The 23923-nt window shown below is 42.2% G+C and overlaps 1 protein-coding gene across 1 annotated transcript in view; it reads left to right on the top strand.

Moving 5' to 3' along the window:
* USF3 (upstream transcription factor family member 3) overlaps positions 1–23923 on the top strand; it is a 98789-nt gene that overhangs the window by 62121 nt on the left and 12745 nt on the right. The window contains exons 5-6 of the mRNA XM_084609988.1: positions 8590–8672; positions 21910–22006. Of these exons, the coding sequence (XP_084466114.1) occupies positions 8590–8672; positions 21910–22006 (180 nt within the window). The remainder of the gene's footprint in view (positions 1–8589; positions 8673–21909; positions 22007–23923) is intronic.

Below are 23923 nucleotides of genomic sequence, written 5' to 3'. Positions count from 1 at the left end.
TAATGAACGCCTCCGGGACAACTGACGCAGAGCTGAGAACAGGGAGGATTTCACTGTCCGAGAAGTTAGACATGGACATGGAGAGCAGGAAAGCTTCCAATGAGCGAGAGCATGCAGCACAGGATGAGATGCTTTGGATTATGAGGGACCAAGCAGACATGTTGAGGCGTTGGGTTGAACTGCAGGAACAGAAGCAGGAGGGTAGAGTCCCTCTGCAGACGCTGGTGGACAGCCAGCCAGCATCGCCTGGCGCAGAATCACCCTCCCATAAGCATTCCATGAGGTGTGGGCGAAAAGTCCATTATCCCTTTCACTTAACTCGTGGCAGGGGAAGGGTACAAGGAGCAGAAGGTGCCTATTCACAGACCTTTCATGGTCTGGACTGTGGTGTTATGTTACACAGATGAAAATGTTTCTCCCATTCCAACTTTACAACCCCTTTTCCCCAAGGTTACCTTTTCTTTCAGCTCTCCCTCTTTACTTATGTTTGTTAAATAAAGTAAATGGATTTGAGGAATAAAAGTTCTTTATTGAGTAGAAGCAGGGGGGTTTGCTTTACGGGGACAGTGATACAAGCCAGGTGAAGGTTTGGGAAAGCACAATGAGGACAAGCAGCTCACATTACTGTGACTCATTACTGAAACAGTCTTGCAGATACGCAGCACGTCTTGCAGTGCTCTTCTTATTTCCCTGGTATCTGGCTGCTCAAAAATGGCTGCCATGTGATCTCATAGAACCATAGAATATCAGGGTTGGAAGGGACCTCAGGAGGTCATCTAGTCCAACCACCTGCTCAAAGCAGGACCAATCCCCAACTAAATCATCCCAGCCAAGGCTTTGTCAAGCCTGACCTTAAAATCCTCTAAGGAAGGAGATTCCACCACCACCTCCCTAGGTAACCCATTCCAATGCTTCACCACCCTCCTAGTGAAAAAGTTTTTCCTAAGATCCAACCTAAACCTCCCCCACTGCAACTTGAGACCATTACTCCTTGTTCTATCATCTGGTACCACTGAGAACAGTCTAGATCCATCCTCTTTGGAACCCCCTTTCAGGTAGTTGAAAGCAGCTATCAAATCCCCCCTCATTTTTCTCTTCTGCAGACTAAATAATCCCAGTTTGCTCAGCCTCTCCTCATAAATCATGTGCTCCAGCCCCCTAATCATTTTTATTGCCCTTCACTGGACTCTTCCCAATTTTTCCACATCCTTCTGGTAGTGTGAGGCCCAAAACTGGACACTACTCCAGATGAGGCCTCACCAATGTCGAATAGAGGGGAATGATCACATCCCTCGATCTGCTAACAATGCTCCTACTTATACAGTCCAAAATGCCATTAGCCTTCTTGGCAACAAGGGCACACTGTTGACTCATATCCAGCGTCTCGTCCACTGTAACCCCTAGGTCCTTTTCTACAGAACTGCTGCCTAGCCGCTCGGTCCCTAGTCTGTAGCAGTGCAGGTCTCATCTGCCCAGCCCTGTGGAAAATTTTCCCCCTTTTTTTCACAAATATTATGGAGCACACAGCAGGCAGCTATAACCATGGGGACTTTCTCCTCACTAAGGTCCAACCTTGTTAGCAGACTGCTCCAGCGCCCTTTCAAGTGACCAAAGGCACATTCAACCACCATTCTGCACTTGCTGAGCCTATAATTGAACCGTTCCTTACTGCTGTCCAGACAACTGATGTATGGCTTCATGAGCCATGGGAGCAAGGGGTAGACTGGGTCCCCCAGGATAACTATAGGCATCTCAACGTCGTCAATGTTAATTTTGTGGTCTGGAAAGAAAGTTCTGGATTGCAGCTTTTTGAACAGACCCGCATTCCTAAAGATGTGTGCATCATGAACCTTTCCCAACCATCCTACATTGGTGTTGGGGAAATGCCCCCTGTGATCCACCAGCGCTTGCAACACCATTGAAAAGTATCCCTTTTGGTTCATGTACTCTTTGGCAAGGTGGTCTGGTGCCAAGATGGGGATATGCATGCCATCTGTAACCCACCGCAATTAGGGAACCCTCGCAGCAAAACCATCCACTATGTCCTGCACATTTCCCAGACTCACTACCCTTCATAGCAGAAGTCAATTAATGGCCCTGCACACTTGGAGCCCAGCAGCTCCCATGGTAGATTTACGTACTCCAAATTGATTCACCGCTGATCGGTAACTGTCTGGCGTTGCAAGCTTCCAAGTAGCGATCCCCACTCGCTTCTTCATTGTCAGAGCAGCTCTCATTTTTGTGTTGTTGAGCTGCAGAGCAGGGGAAAGCTCTGCACAAAGTGCCTGGAAGGTGGCCTTCCACTTTCAGAAGTTCTGCAGCCACTACTCGTCATCCCATACCTGCAAAATGATGTGGTCCCACCAGTCAGTGCTTGTTTCATGGGACCAGAAACGGTGCTCAACAGAGTGCAGCTGCTCTGTGACTGCCATCAGTAATGGTGAATTGTTTTTTCCAATGGCTTGCAGGAGGGCTGCTTGCAGGACATTGCTATGTTCTGCACGGCGGACCGTACTTTGGTTCTGGAAATACTGCAGGAGAAGGCATGAGGTGTTTGAGATGCTGACAGCAAGAGTGCACAGCTGAGCAGGCTCCATGCTTCTGGGGTTATGGTGTACATGCGGCGGTTTTAAGACGCGAAAACCACTGGGTTGTTTGCCGTTGTTGTGAGGGAGGGAGCACAGTGCATCATGGGATGCCGACGCAGCGTTCCCATTCTCCTCTGCGACAATGTTTTGGTCCCAGGGGGTATTGCACAAACTTCCCAAAATACCCTGAGGCAAGTTGCACTTTGGGATAGATACCCACAATGCACTGCTTTGTGCATCAATGCAGGCACTGCTAGTGAGGACACACTCCATCGAGACAATGAGCATGGTGTTGTCACGCACAATCGACTTCATTATTTCGGGGGCTCGAGGTCATATTAGATAAAGTCCACTTAATTTTGTAGTGTAGACAAGCCCTAAGTCTGGGATGAATCAGACCACTTGGGCCAGATATGAAAGGTATTTGGATGCCTAAAGATGCACATTGGTTCCTATTGCGATTTTCAGAAATGCCTAGGTGCCTAATTCTCATTGATTTCAAGACACCCCATCTTTGTTTCTTTTTTCCTGTGCCTTTCCTGTGAGAGAGTTTACTTATTTACAAATACAAGCAAAAAAATAAGGTTGAGGAATCCTTAGAGAAGTTTATAGTAACATATATGTTTGTGATCAGGTGGGCTGAAATTGAGAAGTCCCCCCCACCCTTGCCTCCCAGTGCCTCCAATGGTTAGCCTTATCTTCTTCAGTGTATGAAGTATTGAATTGACTGAAAAAGAACTTGGTACAAGTCTTTAGTTTCCATAGCTACTTCTGAGTTTAGGATTAAAAAATTTTTCTTGGGCTCCAAGGTTTAGATGCCCTTTTTGATTATTTTGAGTTTAAAATTAGATTTATTGAATAAAATCCTGGCCTCACTAAGTCATTGGGTGTTTTTTCATTGACTACAATGATGCCAGGATTTCACTGATCATCTGTAATGTTGTACGATGCAGAGAGAGAGAAGGGTAATCATCTGAAAAGAATATTAATAAACATCAAGAAAAAATAGATGTGAAGACTAAATAAAAGAACACCAAATGATCCTTTTTGATGTGCTAACTAGACTAGACAATATATTGTTTCATAGGAAAGTTTCAGTCTTCGAAAATTTTTACCAATATCTGCACTATGCGTGTTCTGGATGTCCCTGAAGACTTGGAGTGGAAGGACCTAAGTAATTTTATGTTAATGAAGTTAATCTTCTACTTAAAATATCAAGCTGTCCTGTATCCCAAATAAGGACTATCTTGCAATTCTTTCAGCAAAATCCTTGACACTTACAGTGATCTTTACTATCACCTGTTTATTGAGAAAGGTTAATATGCCAGGTCTGGGATGGGGGAGCTAATATTTTTTCAAAATGAACTGTTATGTATCAAAAAGCACACTGGCTTGGAGAAAGAAGTTATTGCTTCTAAGAGCCAAGTATGTCTTTAGGTTTAAACCTGTTTTATTTCCATCTAAACTTTGTCTTAACAACAGTGTTTATTATCTTTGTTATCTGTTATTTTTATTATTAATTTGGTATTTATATCATAGTGGCACCCAAAAGCTCTGGTCAAAAGTAGGGCCATCTTGTGCAAGGTGTTGTACACACACAGAAGGAGATGCAACCCCTGCTTCCAGAGAACTTTCTGTTCTAAGGTTTTAATGAAACTAAAGCTGTTCTAGCTAGGCATTTGACTACTAAGAATACTGTGAGCTTGATACTGAAGATGATTTATCAAGCCCATTGGTACTGTAATTTAATGAACCTTTAATTCATTTATAGACTTTGCTCTTTGAAGTTGTGAAATTGTTACAGACGATAAGTGTGACACTACCTCAAAATAGCACCCTGGAACCCCCGTATTCACCTCTCTGATATGATTATGATATGTTTTGTACAAAAAGAAAAGAAGTACTTGTGGCACCTTAGAGACTAACAAATTTATTTGAGCATAAGCTTTCATGAGCTACAGCTCACTTCATCGTATGCATTCAGTGGAAAATATAGTAGCGAGATTTATATACATAGAGAACATGAAACAATGGGTGTTACCATACACACTAACGAGAGTGATCACTTAAGGTGAGATATTACCAGCAGGAGAGCGGGGTGGGGGTGGTGGGAACCTTTTGTAGTGATAAACAAGGTGGGCCATTTTCAGCAGTTGACAAGAACATCTGAGGAACGGTGGGGTGTGGAATAAACATGGGGAAATAGTTTTACTTTGTGTAATGACCCATCCACTCCCAGTCTCTATTCAAGCCTAAGTTAATTGTATCCAGTTTGCAAATTAATTCCAATTCAGCAGTCTCTCGTTGGAGTCTTTTTTTGAAGTTTTTTTGTTGAAGAATTGCCACTTTTAGGTCTGTAATCGAGTGACCAAAGAGAGTGAAGTGTTCTCCGAGTGGTTTTTGAATGTTATAATTCTTGACATCTGATTTCTGTCCATTTATTCTTTCACGTAGAGACTGTCCAGTTTGACCAAGGTACATGGCAGAGGGGCATTGCTGGCACATGATGGCATATATCACATTGGTGGATGTGCAGGTGAACGAGCCTCTGATAATGTGGCTGATGTGATTAGGCCCAATGATGGTGTCCCCTGAATAGATATGTGGATGGGTCATTACACAAAGTAAAACTATTTCCCCATGTTTATTCCACCCCCCACTGTTCCTTAGACGGTCTTGTCAATTGCTGGAAATGGCCCACCTTGATTCTCACTACAAAAGCCCCCCGTCCCCCCGCTCTCCTGCTGGTAATATCTCACCTTAAGTGATCACTCTCGTTACAGTAAAAAGAAAAGGAGTACTTGTGGCACCTTAGAGACTAACAAATTTATTTGCACGTAAGCTTTAAAGCATAAGCTTTATTTGAGCACAAGTCTCTAAGGTGCCACAAGTACTCCTTTTCTTTTTGCGAATACAGACTAACACGGCTGCTACTCTGAAACCTGTCGTTTTGTACAAGGTATGTCTTGTGAGGTATCATTTGAGAAATCATGATCTGCTGAACATTACTACCCTGTTGAATTATATGTATTATCACTGTATATGGAGTTATGAGATTTTGCTATATGGCTATTATTGAAATACGTTGTGAGTCTAGGAGACACCCACAACTAGCTCTGCAGTGGCAACAAGGGAGGTGGCCCACACCCAGGCTGGTGTTAAGTGACCACCACCAGCCACTGACCAGCAGGGGAATTGTAAGCAAGAGATTTACAATTCAATAAGAGACAGTTTCTCAAGCTCCACACAATGGGGATTGTTTACCTCCGTGACTGAGCAAGGTTACAGGACATGTGATGCTAGACTCCATGTTTAGGTCAGTATTTTTCCAGGTACAGGAACTGAGAGTATAAAATAATGAACAGTAGCATCATGAGACCACCTCTCTCTTCCCCCATCTCAACACCCGGAGATAAGATCTTTTGGAAGAAAAAGAGAAGCCTTCATGAACTGGGGGGAAGGGATGGTCCCAGCTAGAATGGTTTCTAGCTAGCATGAACTGTGAACTGAATTCTGCCTGCAATATCCAGTAGTATGAGAAAAATTGCTTGATTCAAATCTTGCTTGGTCTGATATTTCTAATGTAATCAACTCTGACCACTATGCCTAACACGTAAAATCTATCTTTCTGTAGTTAATACTCTTATTTTAATGTTTTATCTTTACCAATGAGTTTGTCTAGGGATCATTGTGACTCCTTAACTCTCCAGCCTGGGGAATCTGCTCAGATTACAAAGCCTGGTGCATGTCCACTATCCTCTGATGCAGTGGCAAACTAATTAATGAGCTTGCACTGTTCAAGGGAAAGTTTTGAGCAGTGTAATATGGTACATTTCTGGGCTGCAAGGCTAAGAGCTGGGGGGATTTGCTGTTGTCTCCGCCATGTATATTTCTTGAGTGGCTTAGAGAGCATTCATGCAATTTAGCTGGGTGTGGCCCTGCATGTTGTTAATTGAGTGACCACAGCACCTGGAAGGGTTTGCTGCTTGTCATTAGCAAAGCATTGTGAGAGACAGCCCAGGCTGGAGAGTTAAGGAGTCACAATGATCCCACAGTTTCAGGTTGTATCCCACGGGGTGTCACAATAAGGTACATAGTTAATATTATATTATAATTAAATAGCTTCTAGAATATATGCCTGCAATATCTGCTTTCTGAATAAGAAATTATACTATGGAAAATCAGTCTGTTCGTTTTGATCTACAGTAATCTGTTGTTCATTTTATAGGTCTTTTATCTCTTTGAGGATCTACTTTTTTTTGCATTCACTGTTTATAAAGGATAGTCTTTTGTTAAGGTATTGGACTGGGACTCAGGAGATCAGGGCTTAGCTCTGCTGCAGATGTGCTGTGTGACCTTGGGCAAGTCACTTAGGTCCCAGTTCAGCAAGGTACTTTATGGAAATACTCATGTGTTTAAACTTAGGCGCATGGTTAAGTACCTTGCTGAACTAGTGCCTATGACTCCCTGTACCTCAGTTCCCCATCTGTAAAATAAGAATAATAATACTTTTTCTCCCACCATTTGTCTGCTCTGATTAGATTGTAAGCTGTTCAGGGCAGGGGCTGCCTCTTACTATCTGTTAGTACAGGATTTTTTTTTAGCATAATTTGGCCCCAGACTGGAGACCTTTAGCCACTACTGTAATACAAATTGTAAAAATGCTCTATGGACTTGTGTCAGTAGTTACTGATATGCTGAAACTATAAATGCAATTTTTTAAAAAACGTGAATTGACTCATCTTAAATGGATGTGGTAGAACTAATACATTGTTCCACTTGTAGTAAATATGCATATCTGTAGCTAAACCTGCCTACATATATGTTCTTGTTCTTCTCCCCCACCTCCACAGTAAGGTGGCCTGTTATAAGAAACGTAAGCAGATGCTGATTCCTGCCAAATGGAGGCATGCTGGCCTGCCACTTGGGTATGTGAGTGGATTCTGGTTGTTGATTTGCCAGCTGAAAGAACTGTGGAACATGTCATGTCAGCAACTCATTCACTCTCTTTGGAAAAAAGCTGTTATTCCAATTGTCAACTTTGATCTGAGTAACAGACCAAAACATCTCCGGAATCAGCTGCAAAAGCAGCTGCTCAACCATGCTACCATGTGGATGAACAACATTTGAAGGCATCTGATTGCATTGGGAGGGGGGAGAGGCTAATAAGCTTTGAAAAGGTCAAGCTCAAAAGCCATGTGAGTTTGCATAGCTGCACTTAGTGAATTTTTAACCACAGTTGTCATGATTAAGGTGTTGCACGGAGACTAACGATGTCACAAGGGGACTAAAACTAATTCAGGCTTTTCTTCTCTTCTCCCAAAAGAGCCATAAAGTGGAAACATTTTCATAAAATATTTTCTTGGTGAGTCCTTCACTGCCACTCACAGCTAGACCCTGCAGTAACCATAACTAGAAGATGGTAAAAATGTATGGTTGATGCTCCACACACCCAAAGCCTGAACCATGTTCTCTGTGTTCTGTTGTACCCAACAGCATATAGAATTGGTGCTTCAGCTTAGAAAATCAGAGCCATTTCTTGTTTGGGGGCTGAGAACTGGAGTGGGAGACCAGGGTTTCATTCCGCACTCTGCAACTAGTTCTTTGTGCGTCTGTGTGCCAATTAATTTGCCCAACTGTGAAATGGAAATAATGATTACTACCCAACTTCGAGATGCTTATTCGACCTTTGAAACCCTCAGCTGAAAAGCTTTGTAAAAATATGAAGTGTTGTTATATATGTCACTGCTTTCACAGAGTGTTTCTGATGATCCTCACCTTTTAAAATAGCCCCTTCTCTGTCACAGCCCTCAAACTCCATTGAGTGAGAACTCAACAGTTGAAGAGTTTTTTTAGAGCTAATTCTTGGTGCTAAACTGCCTAGTAGGGGTTGTGATAAGCATAAAGTAATACATTTATGAGTGCACACATTGGTGCCAGGTGTGTAGTTGGTGTGTTGGTCTGAGTAGCCCAATGACAATGCATTTTATTTTTTACCTAGTGGAGAGACATCGAAAGAAGAAGATCAATGCTGGGATAAACCGAATTGGAGAGCTCATTCCATGTTCCCCAGCACTTAAGCAAGTAAGTGGACATTTAAATGTGCACAGCTATCTCCCAAATGGTGTTCATTTGGTCTTGGTTCTTAGCAGCTGTAAATACATAGGGATACTTCTTGCTTCAGACTTTATGCTGGAGGCCCAATGAGGTTTGATACACTCAAGAAAACCTGGATGAAAATCTTATTTACAAAGTTATCTGTGATGGAAATGCCCTTGGAAATGACAGGACAATTTGAATGCAGTTCTTTGAAACTTTAATCTCCCAGCTGACTTGGAATTCAGTATCACTCTGAAGGAGTGGTCTGGGTTTGACACATGAAAGACATTCTCTTCCATCAGGTGTCCTAGTTCATATATTCGACTCTTTGGAGCAGATATTTTTGAAAAGCCTTTGCCCAGCTAGCAGTAGTGACCCTGCACTGGCAACATGAATTCAAGGACTGTGAGAATGGAGGGAGCAGGCTATGTAGAATCAGCTGCAGAAGGGTTATGATTGTTTGTTTTTTTCTCATTTAAACATGTAACTTTGGAAGCTGGTTTGCTTGCCTATACTCTTCTAGTCAGATTGGTTGTACCTACTTAGGAGTTGATTCACAATTCCCAGAAGCTCTAGTTGTTAGACTGTTTTCCTATTGACACTACTAAGTGTATTCTGTCATGATGCTCTTTCATGCAAAAGTGAAGAAAGTTATAGACTGTGAGAGAGGAATTTTCTGTTGACTCTTCTTCCCCGTGCCTGCCCCTTTCATGTCTTCACTCAGTGTCCTGCTATATGATGCAAATGCAATTCTATATATGTTTATTTTTTAGTCTTTTATTTAAATGGTCGTGAAGTAGTTTATTGTGTTAAATAATAATGGTGAAGGGAAACAAAGAAGTCTAGGTAAGGGGAAAAGTGTTTGTGTGAGATATGAAATGATCTAGATAGTTGATGAGGCAGAGATATTATAGGAGGCTTTTCAAGGTGGCACATACTACAGAGAAGAAGATTGTTCTTGTACATGTCTCTATGGTACGATGGTACGTGCTCCACTGTACGATGTGCACATGCCCATGCATTCTCAATCAGAGACTGCAAAATAGTGTCAATGGGCCTGTGTCTCCGCAGACACTATGCCTCATGCTCCCAACAAGGGCTTATAGAGAGGTGCAAACCTACCTACCTACTCAATGCCTTCTCAACTGTCTGCTACTTGAGATGGAAAGTTCTTCTGTCTGCTGTATTCAGCTTCCTGCCTTCACTTTGTGAATTCTTTACCTTATTTATTTGTTTGTATTTGTAGTTTCTTTTCATTACTTATTTTCACATGGCACCAACACTGTTGAGGAGGTGGGAGGGCTCCTTACCCTCATCTTCTTGGATCTTTTGTTTGTGTCAGTCCACAATTTGTTAGGCACTGAACCCCGGGATTTAAGACATGAGACTTGCTACAGGTCCTTTCCTCACACTGATGGACACTGCAGCTGTCTGTGATGTTTGGGGGCTCCCCAAACCCTTCTAAATACAAAGTTTGTCAGGGTTTCAAAGGCAAATCCAAGAAAGAAAGGGAGACTAGACTTAACCTCCTTTTAATGGAATGCGCCCTAGCTCTGAAGGGGTCTGCTTTGCCCCACTGTACATTGGCCTCTACATCATAGACCACCTTGGTCCTGTTTGTTGCCTTGCCTTCAGCCCCGCACCGTAAAACTCTAAAGAAGAGGAAACATCTCTCTCCAAGAAAGGAAATGAAGAAAAGGGTTAGATGAGCCCATAAGATCTACTCTTCAGAGACTTCTCATCCCTCTAAGAGTACTGTAGAGGCTCTGACCGAGTCTGGTACGGAGGCATCGGTATCGAGGAAGAAGCCCCGTTCAGGCATACCTACCACCAAAGCAACTCACAGTGGCATCGTCTGACACCTTGCGACACTGCAAGACAGGGCTTTGGAGCGGAGCCCGGTGCTGGAGCGCGGAGCAGTGGACCTGCAGGTTTTTGCCCGGAGCTGGAGCAGAGCCAGAGCACAGAAAATCTTGACTGTTCCACTGCTCCTTTTTTTTTTTTTTTTTCTTTCTTTCATTTTCAATCCAGAATGAATGGTATTTAGCAAGAAAGTCCTAAAGGTGCCAAAAAGTTTCAGATTGTATAACAATTGATATTAACATCTACTTTACCACTTTACGTAATATGTCACAGTTATTCTCACTTTGGCCAAAATCAAGATTTAATGTACAGATACAAAATTATAAAGCTTTTGGAGATATGTTTTATTAAAGAATCAGATAATTATCAGACATCCAGCAACACTGCAGACTGCTCCCACCCTTGTGCCAAGGTTAGGCGAGTACGTACTCGCATAGATTAGTTAGATTAGTATGTGTCGATACTTCTTTTGTAAGGGTTGATCAACGAGACGCGCTGAGTGCTGCGATTATGGAAAAGTGTGATGCAAGACACAACGTTTAAGATATCACAAACAGGTATATTGCAAAAAAAATAATGTTTTTGTTTATGGATATATTAAGATATCGCCAGAAATATTAACCACTTATGCTCATTTCTCACACAGGCTCCCGTTACTGATACATTTGTTCTTTTGTACATGCTCCCATATCGCTCTGGTGGACTTATTTTATATGTCATCTGTTCAACGGTCTTTTGGTAGCGTTGTTTGTAATTTTAAATTTACTGAAAAAGTTGCGTGCAGCAGGCATATAAATATACAATAAACATTTTTGCATAAATTAAGAGTGATTTTTGTGATATATCCAGAGTGATTGGAAAATGTCCAACACAACTTTGGGGGTGAATCCTTAGGTCATTTTAAGAAAAAAACGTTTGTGTGAACACATGTCCTAAAATTCTTCCTAAGGGAGCAACAGTCCCTTCAAGGAAGTGATGAAAAGTTAATTTCTGATTAATATCTCAAAAACGCTTTAATATTAAAGTAATTAAATTGTCTGTGTCTTAGCTTTAGTATGTGCTACCGTATTACATTATCCAAAATTATTTAAACCATAGGCGTACCGAACTGGCGGTTGGTCATTTTTATTTCATATTTCGAGAAAGGCTTGTCATCGACTGCCCCTGGCTACGAGCAGTAATATTATGTTCCATAATAAGTGAATAATTTTTGGTTATTATTTATTATTATGTTTAAAATGTACGGTTCCAAAGTTGAAAAATAAGTAACAAGTAAAATTGTTTGTACCATTCTAGGCATCTAAGCAGATTAAAATTTTAAAACAGTTTTCTCAGAAATGGTCAATTATACAAAATAAATGAAGAGTACCATTTTTATTCATGTTTTAGCATTAAATCATATTCCAGGGTCGGCTCTGTTAAATAGTCGAAGATTTAAAAATTATTAAATAAAATTGGCCCAGTCCCCCCAGTTCACAACACCTGTAGTTTAAATAATTTTATTTGAATGATGTTGTATGATAGAATGTTGGAAATAAACTTTAACAGGAAAGCTTTCCCATTAAAGTTTATTTTCAAACTTGTAACATGTAGCCTCGTTACTTCCCAACAATTGATGTTGTAGAACAGCGATAGCACATACTAATGCTATGGCAAATACCAAATTTCATTGCTATATCTACATTAAAGTCTTTTTGAGATATTAATTAAAAACTTGGAAAATATTTTGAATATTTTTACCACAAAGTTTCATGAGAAAAATTAACTTGCAATTTATAAATAAAAATTTATATTATGTATATTAAAATCCTTCTTACTTCATTAAAACTGCAAGAAACATGTTAAAATATTAATATACTTTAATAATAATTTTGTGTAAAAAGAAAATGTGATCACTTTTGTCCAGAAAATCCAAAATAAATTTGAAGTACCTTAAGTGGTTAAAATATCACAAGCAGGTACGTTATAAAAAAATGTAATGCTTTTGTTCATTGCTTTTCGAAGATCATAACAAGAAACATTTGGATGTGGTAGCAGCACAAGAAGATTTGGCCATGGCTTCAAGAAAAAAAATCAAATCTGCCCCCCATGATTGATAGCCGATTTATGGAAAAGGATCTCACCGACAGCTTTACTTTTGAATTTGAAAAGCCCAAATTGGGGCTTTGGGGAAAAGCAAAGAAGAAATCGGCAACGTGCAAGGTGGCAAAGGAAGTGAATGGCGAGCTCAAACCATGTAGCTGCAAGACAAGTGAAGCAAGTGCCATGAAAAGTTTCAACCTTTGGTGGCATGTAAAATGTAACCATCCTGAAAACTATGCGGCTCTGGTTATAAAAAAGGTCCAGGAAGATGAGGCAAAACAGAAAGCTGACGCGGCTAAATGACATTTATCTGGCTCTTTGAAAACTCCTGGACAAGATTTTTTTTGTAGAGCTTCATCTGAAAAGAAACCCAAAATTGAGCAAACAAAACTTGACTCATATTTGAAGTCCTCAAAGGTTACAGTCACCATAGATGCCAATAATTTCCATGAAAGGCTGATGGAAATGGTTTGCTTGAGTTCAACACTGCTCACTACCTTTAGGCTAAAGAACAAAGGATTCAAAAAAATTGCAGGTGAAATGGGTCGGCAGCTTGGCGTTTCAATGAGGCATGATGCGGTTTGTCATTTAGTTGTCAGCTCAGCTGAGTCTGGTCATGAAGAGCTCAAGAAAGCTTTGGAGCAAAAATTGTGCTACCTGAAAATGGATGCGGCAACCCATGGAAACAGAAATTTCCTTGCAGTCAATGCTCAGTACTACGAAGAAGGAAAAGATAAAGCTGCGGTAAAAACCTTGGACATAATCAACACTGAAGGGCGTCACCATTCTTCGTACGTGAAAAGTCAAGTAAAAGCTATTTTAGAAAAATTTGGGATCAGTGAAATGCAAGTACAGAGCATCTGCGTTGACAATGCAGCAAACATGATGTGTGCTGTCAAAAATTTCAGGGAGGACAATGAAACCATTTCTACCTCTGAGAACAGGGATATGGACAGTACTGAAGCTATTTTGTCTGATGAAGGAACTAAAGGAATGGATGAAATCAAACTCAACATGGATGCTGCTGCGCAATGGGTTAATGACCCTAGCCTCATACTTCCAACTTGGCTTCATGAGGACGACTCAAAAGTCCAACTGACAAGGTGTGGAATTCACACTCTTCAGTTGGCAATCTGGGATGGACTGAACAAAGAACATGCGAAGAAATTACTGGCAAAAATTCGACAAGTCGTTCTCAAACTACGAACCCCAAGTATTGGAAGTGTTCTGCTTCATCTACAAGAGGTAACTCGATCACTGGATACTGTGACTCACTGGGGTTCAACAGCTACGATGATTGATCGGCTTCTCGTTTTTCAATCTTACTGTGAACAAGTGGTTGCTGCTAGAACAAGAGAACTCAATTTAACAAAAGCTGAATGGGACGAAGTGAAGAACCTGTGAGACCTCTTGGCAAAGCCAAACCAAACTGTGAATCTTCAAGCTGTCGATGTAACCCCAGGAGTTTTAATGCAGGAATGGCGAAAACTGTCAAAATTCTTGCAAGAAAAGAGTGGACAAATTGCAGAAGAAATTCTGTCCTCCATGCCGAAACACGAAGAGAAGCTTTTTGACAATAATCATTTCCTTGCTGGAGTTCATGTTGACCCACTGTATTGGATTCTTCTTACCTCAAGGGAAATACCAAAGGCAAAGGAAGGGCTCCTTGATATTGCTTGATGACTCGAAAAACAAAATCTATTGCTACATTTGAACTTGGCGAAAGAGGTTGAAGAAAACGAAACACAACAAAAGGAGTCATCAACAATCGAATTTGCGGTTTCGGAAAGTTCACATGCTTCAGTAATAGCAGGCTGTTCTCAAACTTCCGTCTCCACTCTGAACTTGTTCGAACTTCCATCTCTGAGACGTCTTCAGCCATCACAGGGAAATGGAGATAATTCAAGCGCCAATTCTTCAGAAGATGACGCCTTCGAAAAGGAATTGGATAAACAGGAAAGACGCCAGCGAGTTTCTGCGATTCATAATTGTAATGAAGCATTATTCGAGAGAAACTTTTGGGAACATTGTGAGGTGATGGAGCCTATTGTTAGGCTAAAAGTTAAGTCTGTTTTTGAGGCCATTCATAGCTACCCACATCACATTCAGCCTGCCTGTAGAATTGGTTTGAGCATGCCAACAACTCAAGCTAGTATAGAGCGACTGTTTTCATCTTTAAAGTTAATTTTAAATGATTTGTGGCAGGCTATGAAAGATGACTTGATTGCTACAATAATTTTTTACAGAATGAATTATGAATGATTCTAGTTTGTATCATTGTTGATGACATTTAAATTGTTTTAAAAGTCTGAATAAAAATAATGTTTTTTCAAAATTACAGTATGCACTTTTTTATTTAGTTAAAAATTAATTTGAGTCGGAGTGCAGAGCGGAGCTGGAGCAGTCACGATTGGTGCCAGAGCGGAGCTGGAGCGGAGCAATTCAAAAATTTGATTGCTCCAAATCCCTGCTGCAAGACACATTCATACCCCAGTAGTGGCCTCTCTCTCTATTTCTTAAAGGGGAGATGGTACCACAGTCATATTGGTACCACAACAACCTTCATCTCACCAGGCAATACTGACCCAAACTTTGTGTGAAAACTATGAGAGTCGTCCATCTTCTTCCAGGTTCCTCTTTTCAGAGGATCTCATTATCTCTGATGAACCTGAGTCGCCAATACGGGGAAGGTCTACCAGTGCCACTGTGCTGGTACTGCTGCAAAAGCAACAAATTTAGATTTGCTCATGTCTCCAGCCTTTGGTACTGGTTAGGACATCAGAGGCTCCCCTCCTTAGCTCTGGAAAAGATTCATTAGACTTAGAGATCTTGGTACAGGGATCCATCCCAGGACCATTCTACCTTTCCCACTCGAGTCCCTTTCATGAAGAGGATCTTAGGGGACCTCCTAAATATCACAGGCCCAGAGATTATGATTATCATTGGTGTCTCTTCATTATCGCCTCCCCCATGCAGTTACTGGACCCATGGGGCCACTAGCACGACCAGCTGCATTGGATGCCTAAAGAAAGCACCAGCACCCACCAATACCATACCAGACACCAGCACTTACAAACTGCCCTCCAGTACTGCACACATTGGTGTCACACACTTCTCTGATACCAGACCATATACAGGAAGGGAAAGAATCTCAGGCTGAGGAAATCTCACCTCCATCTGTAAAGTCGTCGTCTTCTCCAGACAACGGAGTAATGCCACTACTGTGCTGCTTCACTGATGATATTAAGATCTTCTAGGACTGCATGAAAAGATTAGCAGACTGTCTTCAAATCCCACTAAAGCAGTGGTTCCCAAACTTTTTATCTCGCGACCCCGCCCTTACCCCTGCCCACACACACCCCACCCCACCCCAAGCCATAGTGCGGGGCTATGGCCAGTGCCACGGTCCTGGCCAGGGGCCGAGGCTGGAGCTGCTTGGCTGTTTTTTCTACTTTTTGTTTTATTTTGTTCACAACAAAAGTACTGCTGCTGCTTCAAATGGATTGTCCGAATGGGATTCCACTCTGGTGCATACGTGCCCTCATACGCACAAGATTGGATTCTTTTTGGCTGGCGGTGTCCATTGGGGTTGCAACTGTGCCCTAGATGTCCTTGTACCCCCGGCATAAAGAGTAGAATGTGCCCAGTGATCAACCAGTTCCTTTTTACCATCCATGGCAGTGACACGGAACCTCTGCACTGTCCACTTATTCTGTGAAGTGTGCAATCTCTTATTAGGCTAGTCAGTAGTAACTAGTTAATATAGTTAGTATAGTTACCAGGTTTTTTCTTTAATGCCTGTTGGCAAGCAAGCAAACATACAAAGAACCCCCCCAAAAAATAATTTTTCTACTAGTTTATGGAATATCCCTGGTACAGGGACCTTAGGTACTGTGGCTGAAACAAAATCCGTGGCATTTAGAACTTTCCCCTTTTGTGAGGCTGCTATCCTGCTCAGTAATGGGCACTCTAAGTGCCTCTTTTGCTTCAGTAAGGAATAGACACCTGACAAATGCTCAATCTGTCGCTCCCTCTCCAAAAGGGCACAGAAAGTGAGAGAGGCCTTCTTCAAGCTCTTTTTTACTGGAGTGCTTGATGAGAGACCCTCCAGAGCCTAAGGTAAAAGATCCCACCAAGTCTGAATAGTTACTTTGGGCTAGTGCTCCTGTTAGCTGCAGCTCTACACTGAATTCCTGGGCTCATTGTTCATTGAAAGGATTGAACCCCTTGACTACTGAGTATGACAGCACAGTCAAGATCTCCTCCATCCATTCGTCACCAGAAAGGGTTAGGAAGGAACATCGTTTCCAGGACAAACATAGATATAAGTCACTTGCTCTGATGCCTAGTAAAATAAGACAAAAGATGTCTCTGCCTCCACTCCTGTCCCTCAGTTGAAGGGCAGCTCATGGCCCAGATGGCAGACACTTTGGAGATTTCGAGGCATGTGAGTGCAAGAAAAAATCCCTCAAATTACTGGACATTCTGCACTCTTCTACACCTGGGAGGTTTGCCATGCCTATCAATGAAGGGTTTTTGGAACTGGCTGCGGTTCTGTTGCAGTCCCTAGCACCCTTGGCATCCCATGAAAGCTGATAGACGTAATCCAGTTCCACCTAAGGAGTTGAATATTTTTACAACCACCCAGTCCTGGGATCATGGGCAGTGGCAGCAGTGCACAAAAGACCAAAACACCAAGGGCCACCTCTAAAGATGATTCCAAGAGAGAAGGACCTTAAAAATCCTGACCTGCTTGGCAGAAAGATCTACTGTTCTGTTAGTCTCCAGATGCATATTTCTGTCAAAATGTGACTCTTTGAGTAAGGATGAGGTGGTATAATTCATAGAGAAGCTTCCACGGGAACATAGGGAGGAGCTAATTTCTCTGGTTTCTGAAGGACAGTTTGTGGCCCAAACATCTCTTCAGGCTACTCTAGATGCCTCTGATGCTGTGGCACATTCATTAGCCACTTCCATAACTATGCGCAGAGCTTCATGGCTCCAATCTTCTGGAAAACCCAAGGAGGTGCAAACAACCATTGAGGACATCCTGCTCAAAGGCTCTGAACTATTTAAAGTGCAAACTGATGAACTTCTTCCTTTATTACAGGATTTGAGAGCCGCTTTCCGCTCACTGGGCATACTCACCAACCCTAAGGAGGAAGCAGGATAGACCCCAAAGTTTTGCCAAACAGAGACCCACTACCTCTTATTTTTATAGTCTGCAGAGACTGTAACAGAGGTCTCCAGCCTCTTCTTCCCCTGCGACACACTCTCTGTGTCTACCTCACAGCAGCAGGTTTGATGCCACTATAGACTGCTGATCACAACCATGTCAAGACTGATGCTGCCAGGGATCAGACCAGCAAGAAACAACTGCTGGCCTGCTCGCTGACTAACTGTGCTGCTAGGCAACGAATACTGCCTTACAATGTTGTTGAGTGGCCAGAGCCACTGATTGGCTTATAAGCCTGTCCCCCACAGCAGGTCAGTGGCTGCTCAGCATATACCATGCCCGCAGCTGCGCTTGCCTTTGCTCCAGTCCCTGCTCCAGCCTGCTTCCAGTCCCTGCTCCTGCTCTGCTCCCCTCTGGCTTCAGCTCTCAGTTCTGCTTCTGGCTTACAACTCCAGTTGACCTTCTTGTTCCGGCATTCTGATTCTGTCTCTCTGGTTCTGATCTCTGGCTTATACTCTGATTTACCCCCGCTCCTCTCCCCACAGCTTTGGCATTTGATTTCTGTCCCTTGGTACTGACCCAGCTCGTTTCTTGGATTCAACCCATCCTGGATCCAGCTCTAACCGGTAGGCTGAATTCTTGTTTTCACCTCTAGGCCTGACTGCCCACGGCCAGTCGGCAACAGATACCCTGTTCCACACCCTTTTGACAACTGTCTTTTTTATTTTTGGGACGTATGGACCTGGATCACCTCAGACCAGAATGTTCCTGGAAATTATAAACGGGGTTTTCTATCCAATTCCAGTCCTTTCTTACCCTGCACTCTCCTTCACCTTTCCTTTTCAGGGACTCTTCTCATGAGATACTGTTAAAACAGGAGTTGTGCTCCCTTCTGGAAGAGGTGCCCTTCAGATTCAGAGATCAGAGATTCTCCTCCCATTATCGTTTAGGCCCAAGGAAAAGCAAGGCAGGCATTTTAGACTTGAGACATCTCATCAGATTCATCCTCACTGCAGGTTCAGGGTGGCAACCCTGAACTTATCCCTCTGTAGCAGCCTTATCATCCCAGACCACCCCAGTGGCTTTTTTCAGTGATCTCCTGCATTCAGGCCCCGCCCTCTAATCAGATTCCTCTAAAGTCCCACCCCTTCCAGGGCAATAACCCCATCAAGTTCAAGCCTCAAATTTGAAGTGCGGGAGTCTGTCAATACAAGGTCCTGCCCTTTGGTTTCTCCACCACACTGAGAGTATTCACCAAGTATCTAGAGGTCATTGAAGCCCACATAAGAGGACATGACATTCTGGTATAACCATACCTAGATGGCTGACTGATCCAGGTAAAATCATCTCAGAAGCTGACCAACTTGATTTATATGATCTTAGGGATTTTCACCACACTGGGGCTCAAGATTAACAAAGACAAATTCACACTTTTACTGATCTAAAGCATAGAATTCATAGGAGCTGTGTTAGATCTGAGGTCAGCTATCTCATGCAGGAGAGGTTCCAGACTATAATGGGTCTCCTCAGTCATCTGCAGGCTCAACCAGAGATGTCCGCAAGAGCATGCCTTAGAATCCTGGGTCACATGACCTCCTGCATCAGTGTCACACAGCATACGAGACTATCCAGCAAGTATCTATCCAGCAGGCACCACATGGCCATGAAGGTCCCATGAGAAGTCCTCTCCTCATTGGATTGGTGGAAGGATCTTCTTCACGTGTGCAATGGAGTACTCTTTTCTGCCCCTCTGTCTACCAAGATACTGGTGATGGATGCTTACTGGGATGAGGAGCTCATCTGGACTCACTTCAAACATAAAGCCTTTGGGTCCTGTCACTACCCTTTCCCCTCCAGAAGCTCATCTTATCATAAATGTCCTGAAACTCAGAGCAGTTTGTCTAGCCTGAATGGCATTTCTGTTCTTGTTACAGGGATCTACTTTCCAGGTGATGATAGACAACACCACAGCCATGTATTATGTCAACAGATACGGGAAGAGCATGGTCATATCCACTCTGCCAAGAAGCCATCTGTCTCAGGCTGGTGCATTCATTATCAAATCACATCAGAGGCTCTGCATCTTCCAGGCTTGCAAAATGCTCTAGCAGATCAGATCAGCAGAGAATTCACAGCCAACCACGAGTGGACTGACAAAGACTCAGTTCTACTGAGCATCTTTCACATATGGGGGGTGCCCAAAAATAGATCTGTTTGCCACCGACCAGAACAAGAAATGCCATGCATTCTGTTCTAGAGAGAGAGTTCAAGCCCAGGCTCCCAGCTGGGTACTTCATCCTCTCATAGGCGCCAGCATTCATGTATTCCTACCCTCCAATCCCAGTAATACCAAGTGTTCTGAGAAAACTTAGACAACATTCAGCTCAACTTGATCCAGACAATTCTGGTACTCAGATCTGGTGAACATGTCAGCATAGCCTCTGATCATATTACCTGGTCTACCTAACTTGGTTTTGCAAAATGGAGGTCAGATTTTATGCCCAGATCCAGCATGATTACATCTGACAGCCTGGGTGCTGTCTGATTAACTCCCTGCAGAAGAAGCTGTTCAGCTGAAATCCAGGGCATTTTGATATATAGCATTCTGGTATGCAGCAAAGTGGAAGCGATTTTCTATTTGGGCAGGACAACATGTCCTGACTCACATGAAAGCCACTGTTTCTGCTATTCTGGACTATCTACTAGCCCTAGAAAATTCAAAACTATCTATCAGCTCCATAAGAGTACTTTTAGCAATATCTGCACATCATCCTCCAATTCAGGGTCATACCATATTTTCCCACACTACAGTTGTTTGTTTCTTCAAGGATTTAATTCATACGTTTCCTTCAGCCCTCTTCTTCTTGGGACCTCAACATAGTGTTAATTGGTTTAAAGGGCCCCCCTTTTGAGTCCCTAACAACCTGCTCTTTTTACCCTCTATCTATGAAGTTTGCCTTTTTAGTACCCATAACATCAGCTTGTAGAAGAGGGAAAATTCAGACCCTTCTGACTGGTTCACCTTACTCAGTGTTCCATAAAGACATGGTGACTCTTAGGCCTCACCCCAAGTTTCTGCCTAATGTTGTTTCAGATTTTAATTTAAATCAGTTGATTCATCTCCCAGGTTTTTTTCCCATGCCTCACTCAAACCAGGGAAAAGCCAAACCTGCACATCCTTTATTGTGGTCAGGGCTCTTTCATAGTACCTGGACATAGTACAAGATCCTTCAGGAGCTTTCCCGTGCTCTTTGTAGCCTTCGGAGATAGGATTAAGGATCAAGTTGGTATCACTAAAAAGTTGTCTAAATGGGTATCTAATTGTATTATATCATTTAGAGATCAGTCCACCAGAGTTTAGACAGCTTCTGTTGCTTCTCAGAGAAGCACCTGTGTTTCCAAAATGTGCAGGGTGGCTAAATGGGGATCAGTCCACACTTTTATCAAATATTATTCCTTTGTTGAGGCTTCAAGATCAGATGACAGACCTGTCCTGAAATCCTAATTTAAATAGGACTCCAAGCACCCACCTTCTAACTATGAGATCACTGCTTGCTAGCCACCAGAACTGGCATCCATCTGGACAATCACTCTAAGAACAGTTACTTTACCTTACAAGATGTGTTGTTCACTTGGATTCCACGACCCACCCTCCTTCCCTGCTTCTACAGAGTCCTATGGCTGTAGGATTCAGTATCATCAAAGAAACTGAGGAACAGTTGTGCCCACTCTGCTCTTTATTCCCTGGAGTGGAGGGGCACAAGGACATTGATGGCATAGCCATGGCCCCAGTGGTCACTGCTAACCAAAAGGAATTTTATTTCAGGGTACATGTCAAAAGAAGTGGAAACCATGTGGACGGAGCATCCCAAAGAATCACACATACTGTGAAGAAAGTAGCCAATCTTTTTTGGAAGGAAAATACAAGGGAAATAATTAAAAATGTCAGACAAGTTTGGCACATCCTTAAAATGAACATTCCAGTTGAAATCCCAGGTTTGAAAAGTGATGTGTACAGACTTTTCACTAGTAGGTCTGCTTTTGATTTTAAAAGTTTCATTGATAGATCTTTTTCCCTAATATACACACATTCTTTTGTAGAGTAAGAACATGATCCTGGATCAGGCCTTTAAATATATAACAGAAATGAAAAGGCAAAATGATGAACTCCTGTTGAATGGAGGAAACAATGAACAAGGTAAGTATGAAATGTGGTGAAGGTTCTTGAATTTCCCTTTCTCTTCCACTGTGGTAATGTGGCACTGGGTGTACTGTATTAGATCAGTGCTGTTTTTTCCCACAACAGTGTATTAATACTCTCCTCTCCTTACTAATCCAGTGAGGATGTGGCATATTGACATGACATCACCATTGTTCCCATCCCGTGTTCTTTTTCTCTGCTACAAGGCAGCAGCTTCATCCCTGGAACATTAATGAATTCATTGTGTTCATTATGCATTTCATTCCTGTCCTCCTTGGCTAGTGAGCCTAGTAATGAAATCAGCAATTCTTTACTTCAGCTGGATCAACAAACTGGGGAATCCCAAGAGTTTATAGGGGTGGAGAGGAGAAATGGTTGCTTAAGGTAACTTGAAAACAAGAAAGTTGAAGCATATGCCCTACCGCACATTCTTGCATTTAACTATAGCAAATTGAAGCATCCCTATCATGGTATACTGTCATTGATAAGTTTACACTTAATGCAATCATTTCTGCAGATTCCACTTCGAGTTGTTTTAGTTTGACTGTCCTAATATCTGTTGCCTGTAAATTAATAGACCAGAGTAATTAAACCAGAGAAAGCTAATATTTTGCCAGTCTTTTTAAAATGGGTAAATGGAATGACCTGGGTAATTATAGGTCTGTCAGTCTGACACTGAGCCCAGGCAAAATAATGGAGTAGCTGATATGGGACTTGATTAATCAAGAATTAAAGGAGGGTAATGTAACTAATGCCAATCAACATGGATTTATGAAAAATGGATCCTGCAAAATTAACTTGGTATCTTTTTTTTTTTATGAGATTACAAGTTTGGTTGATAAAAGTAATAGTGCTGATGTAACATACTTATTCTTCTGTAAGGCATTTGACTTCGTACTGCATGACATTTTGATTAAAAATTAGAAAGCTGTAAAATTAACGTGGCACACATTAAATTGACTAAAAACTGGCTAAGTGAAAGGTCTCAAAATGTGACTGAATGGGGAATTATCATTGAACAGGTGTGTTTCTAGTCAGGTCCCTCAGGGATCAGTTTCTGCTCCTATGCTGTTGAATATTTTTATCAATGTCGTGGAAGAAAACAAAATCATCACTGATAAAGTTTGCAGATGACAAAACCTAGGGGAGTGATAAATAGTGAAGAGGACAGGTCACTGATACAGAGCAATCTGGATCACTTGTTAAGCTGGACACAAGTAAACAATATGCATTTTAATACGGCTAGATGTAAAGAATACATCTAGGAAGAAAGAATGTAGGCCATACTTACAGGATGGGGATTCTATCCTGAGAAGTATTGACTGTAACAGAGGTATGGGAGGTCAGGGTGGATAATCAGCTGAACATGTGCTCCCAATGCAACGCTGTGGCCAAAAGACCTAATATGATTCTTGGATGGATAAGTAGGCGAATATTGAGTAAGAGGCAAGAGGTTATTTGGCTGCTGGAATTCTGTGTCCAGTTCTGGTGTCCTCAGTTCAAGAAGGATGTTGATAAATTGGAAAGGGTCCAGAGAAGAGCCACAGAAGAGGAGAGTTGGCTGTATTTTAAAGCATCCTTATTGAGGTTGCAGGAACAAACCATCCTGATGTGTAGAAAGAATAGTAAACATGGCAGGCGACCAGCTTGACTTAACAGTGAAATCCTTGCTGATCTTAAACACAAAAAAGAGGCTTACAAGAAGTGGAAGATTGGACAAATGACCAGGGAGGAGTATAAAAATATTGCTCAGGCATGCAGGAGTGAAATCTCCAAATCACACTTGGAGTTGCAGCTAGCAAGGGATGTTAAGAGTAACAAGAAGGGTTTCTACAGGTATGTTAGCAACAACAAGAAGGTCAAGGAAAGTCTGGACCCCTTACTGAATGGAGGAGGCAACCTAGTGACAGAGGA

This window comes from Lepidochelys olivacea (assembly GCF_965140295.1).
Source record: "Lepidochelys olivacea isolate rLepOli2 genome assembly, chromosome: 1".
Taxonomy (NCBI): Eukaryota; Metazoa; Chordata; order Testudines; family Cheloniidae; genus Lepidochelys; species Lepidochelys olivacea.
This window is presented reverse-complemented; position numbering and strand designations above follow the sequence as displayed.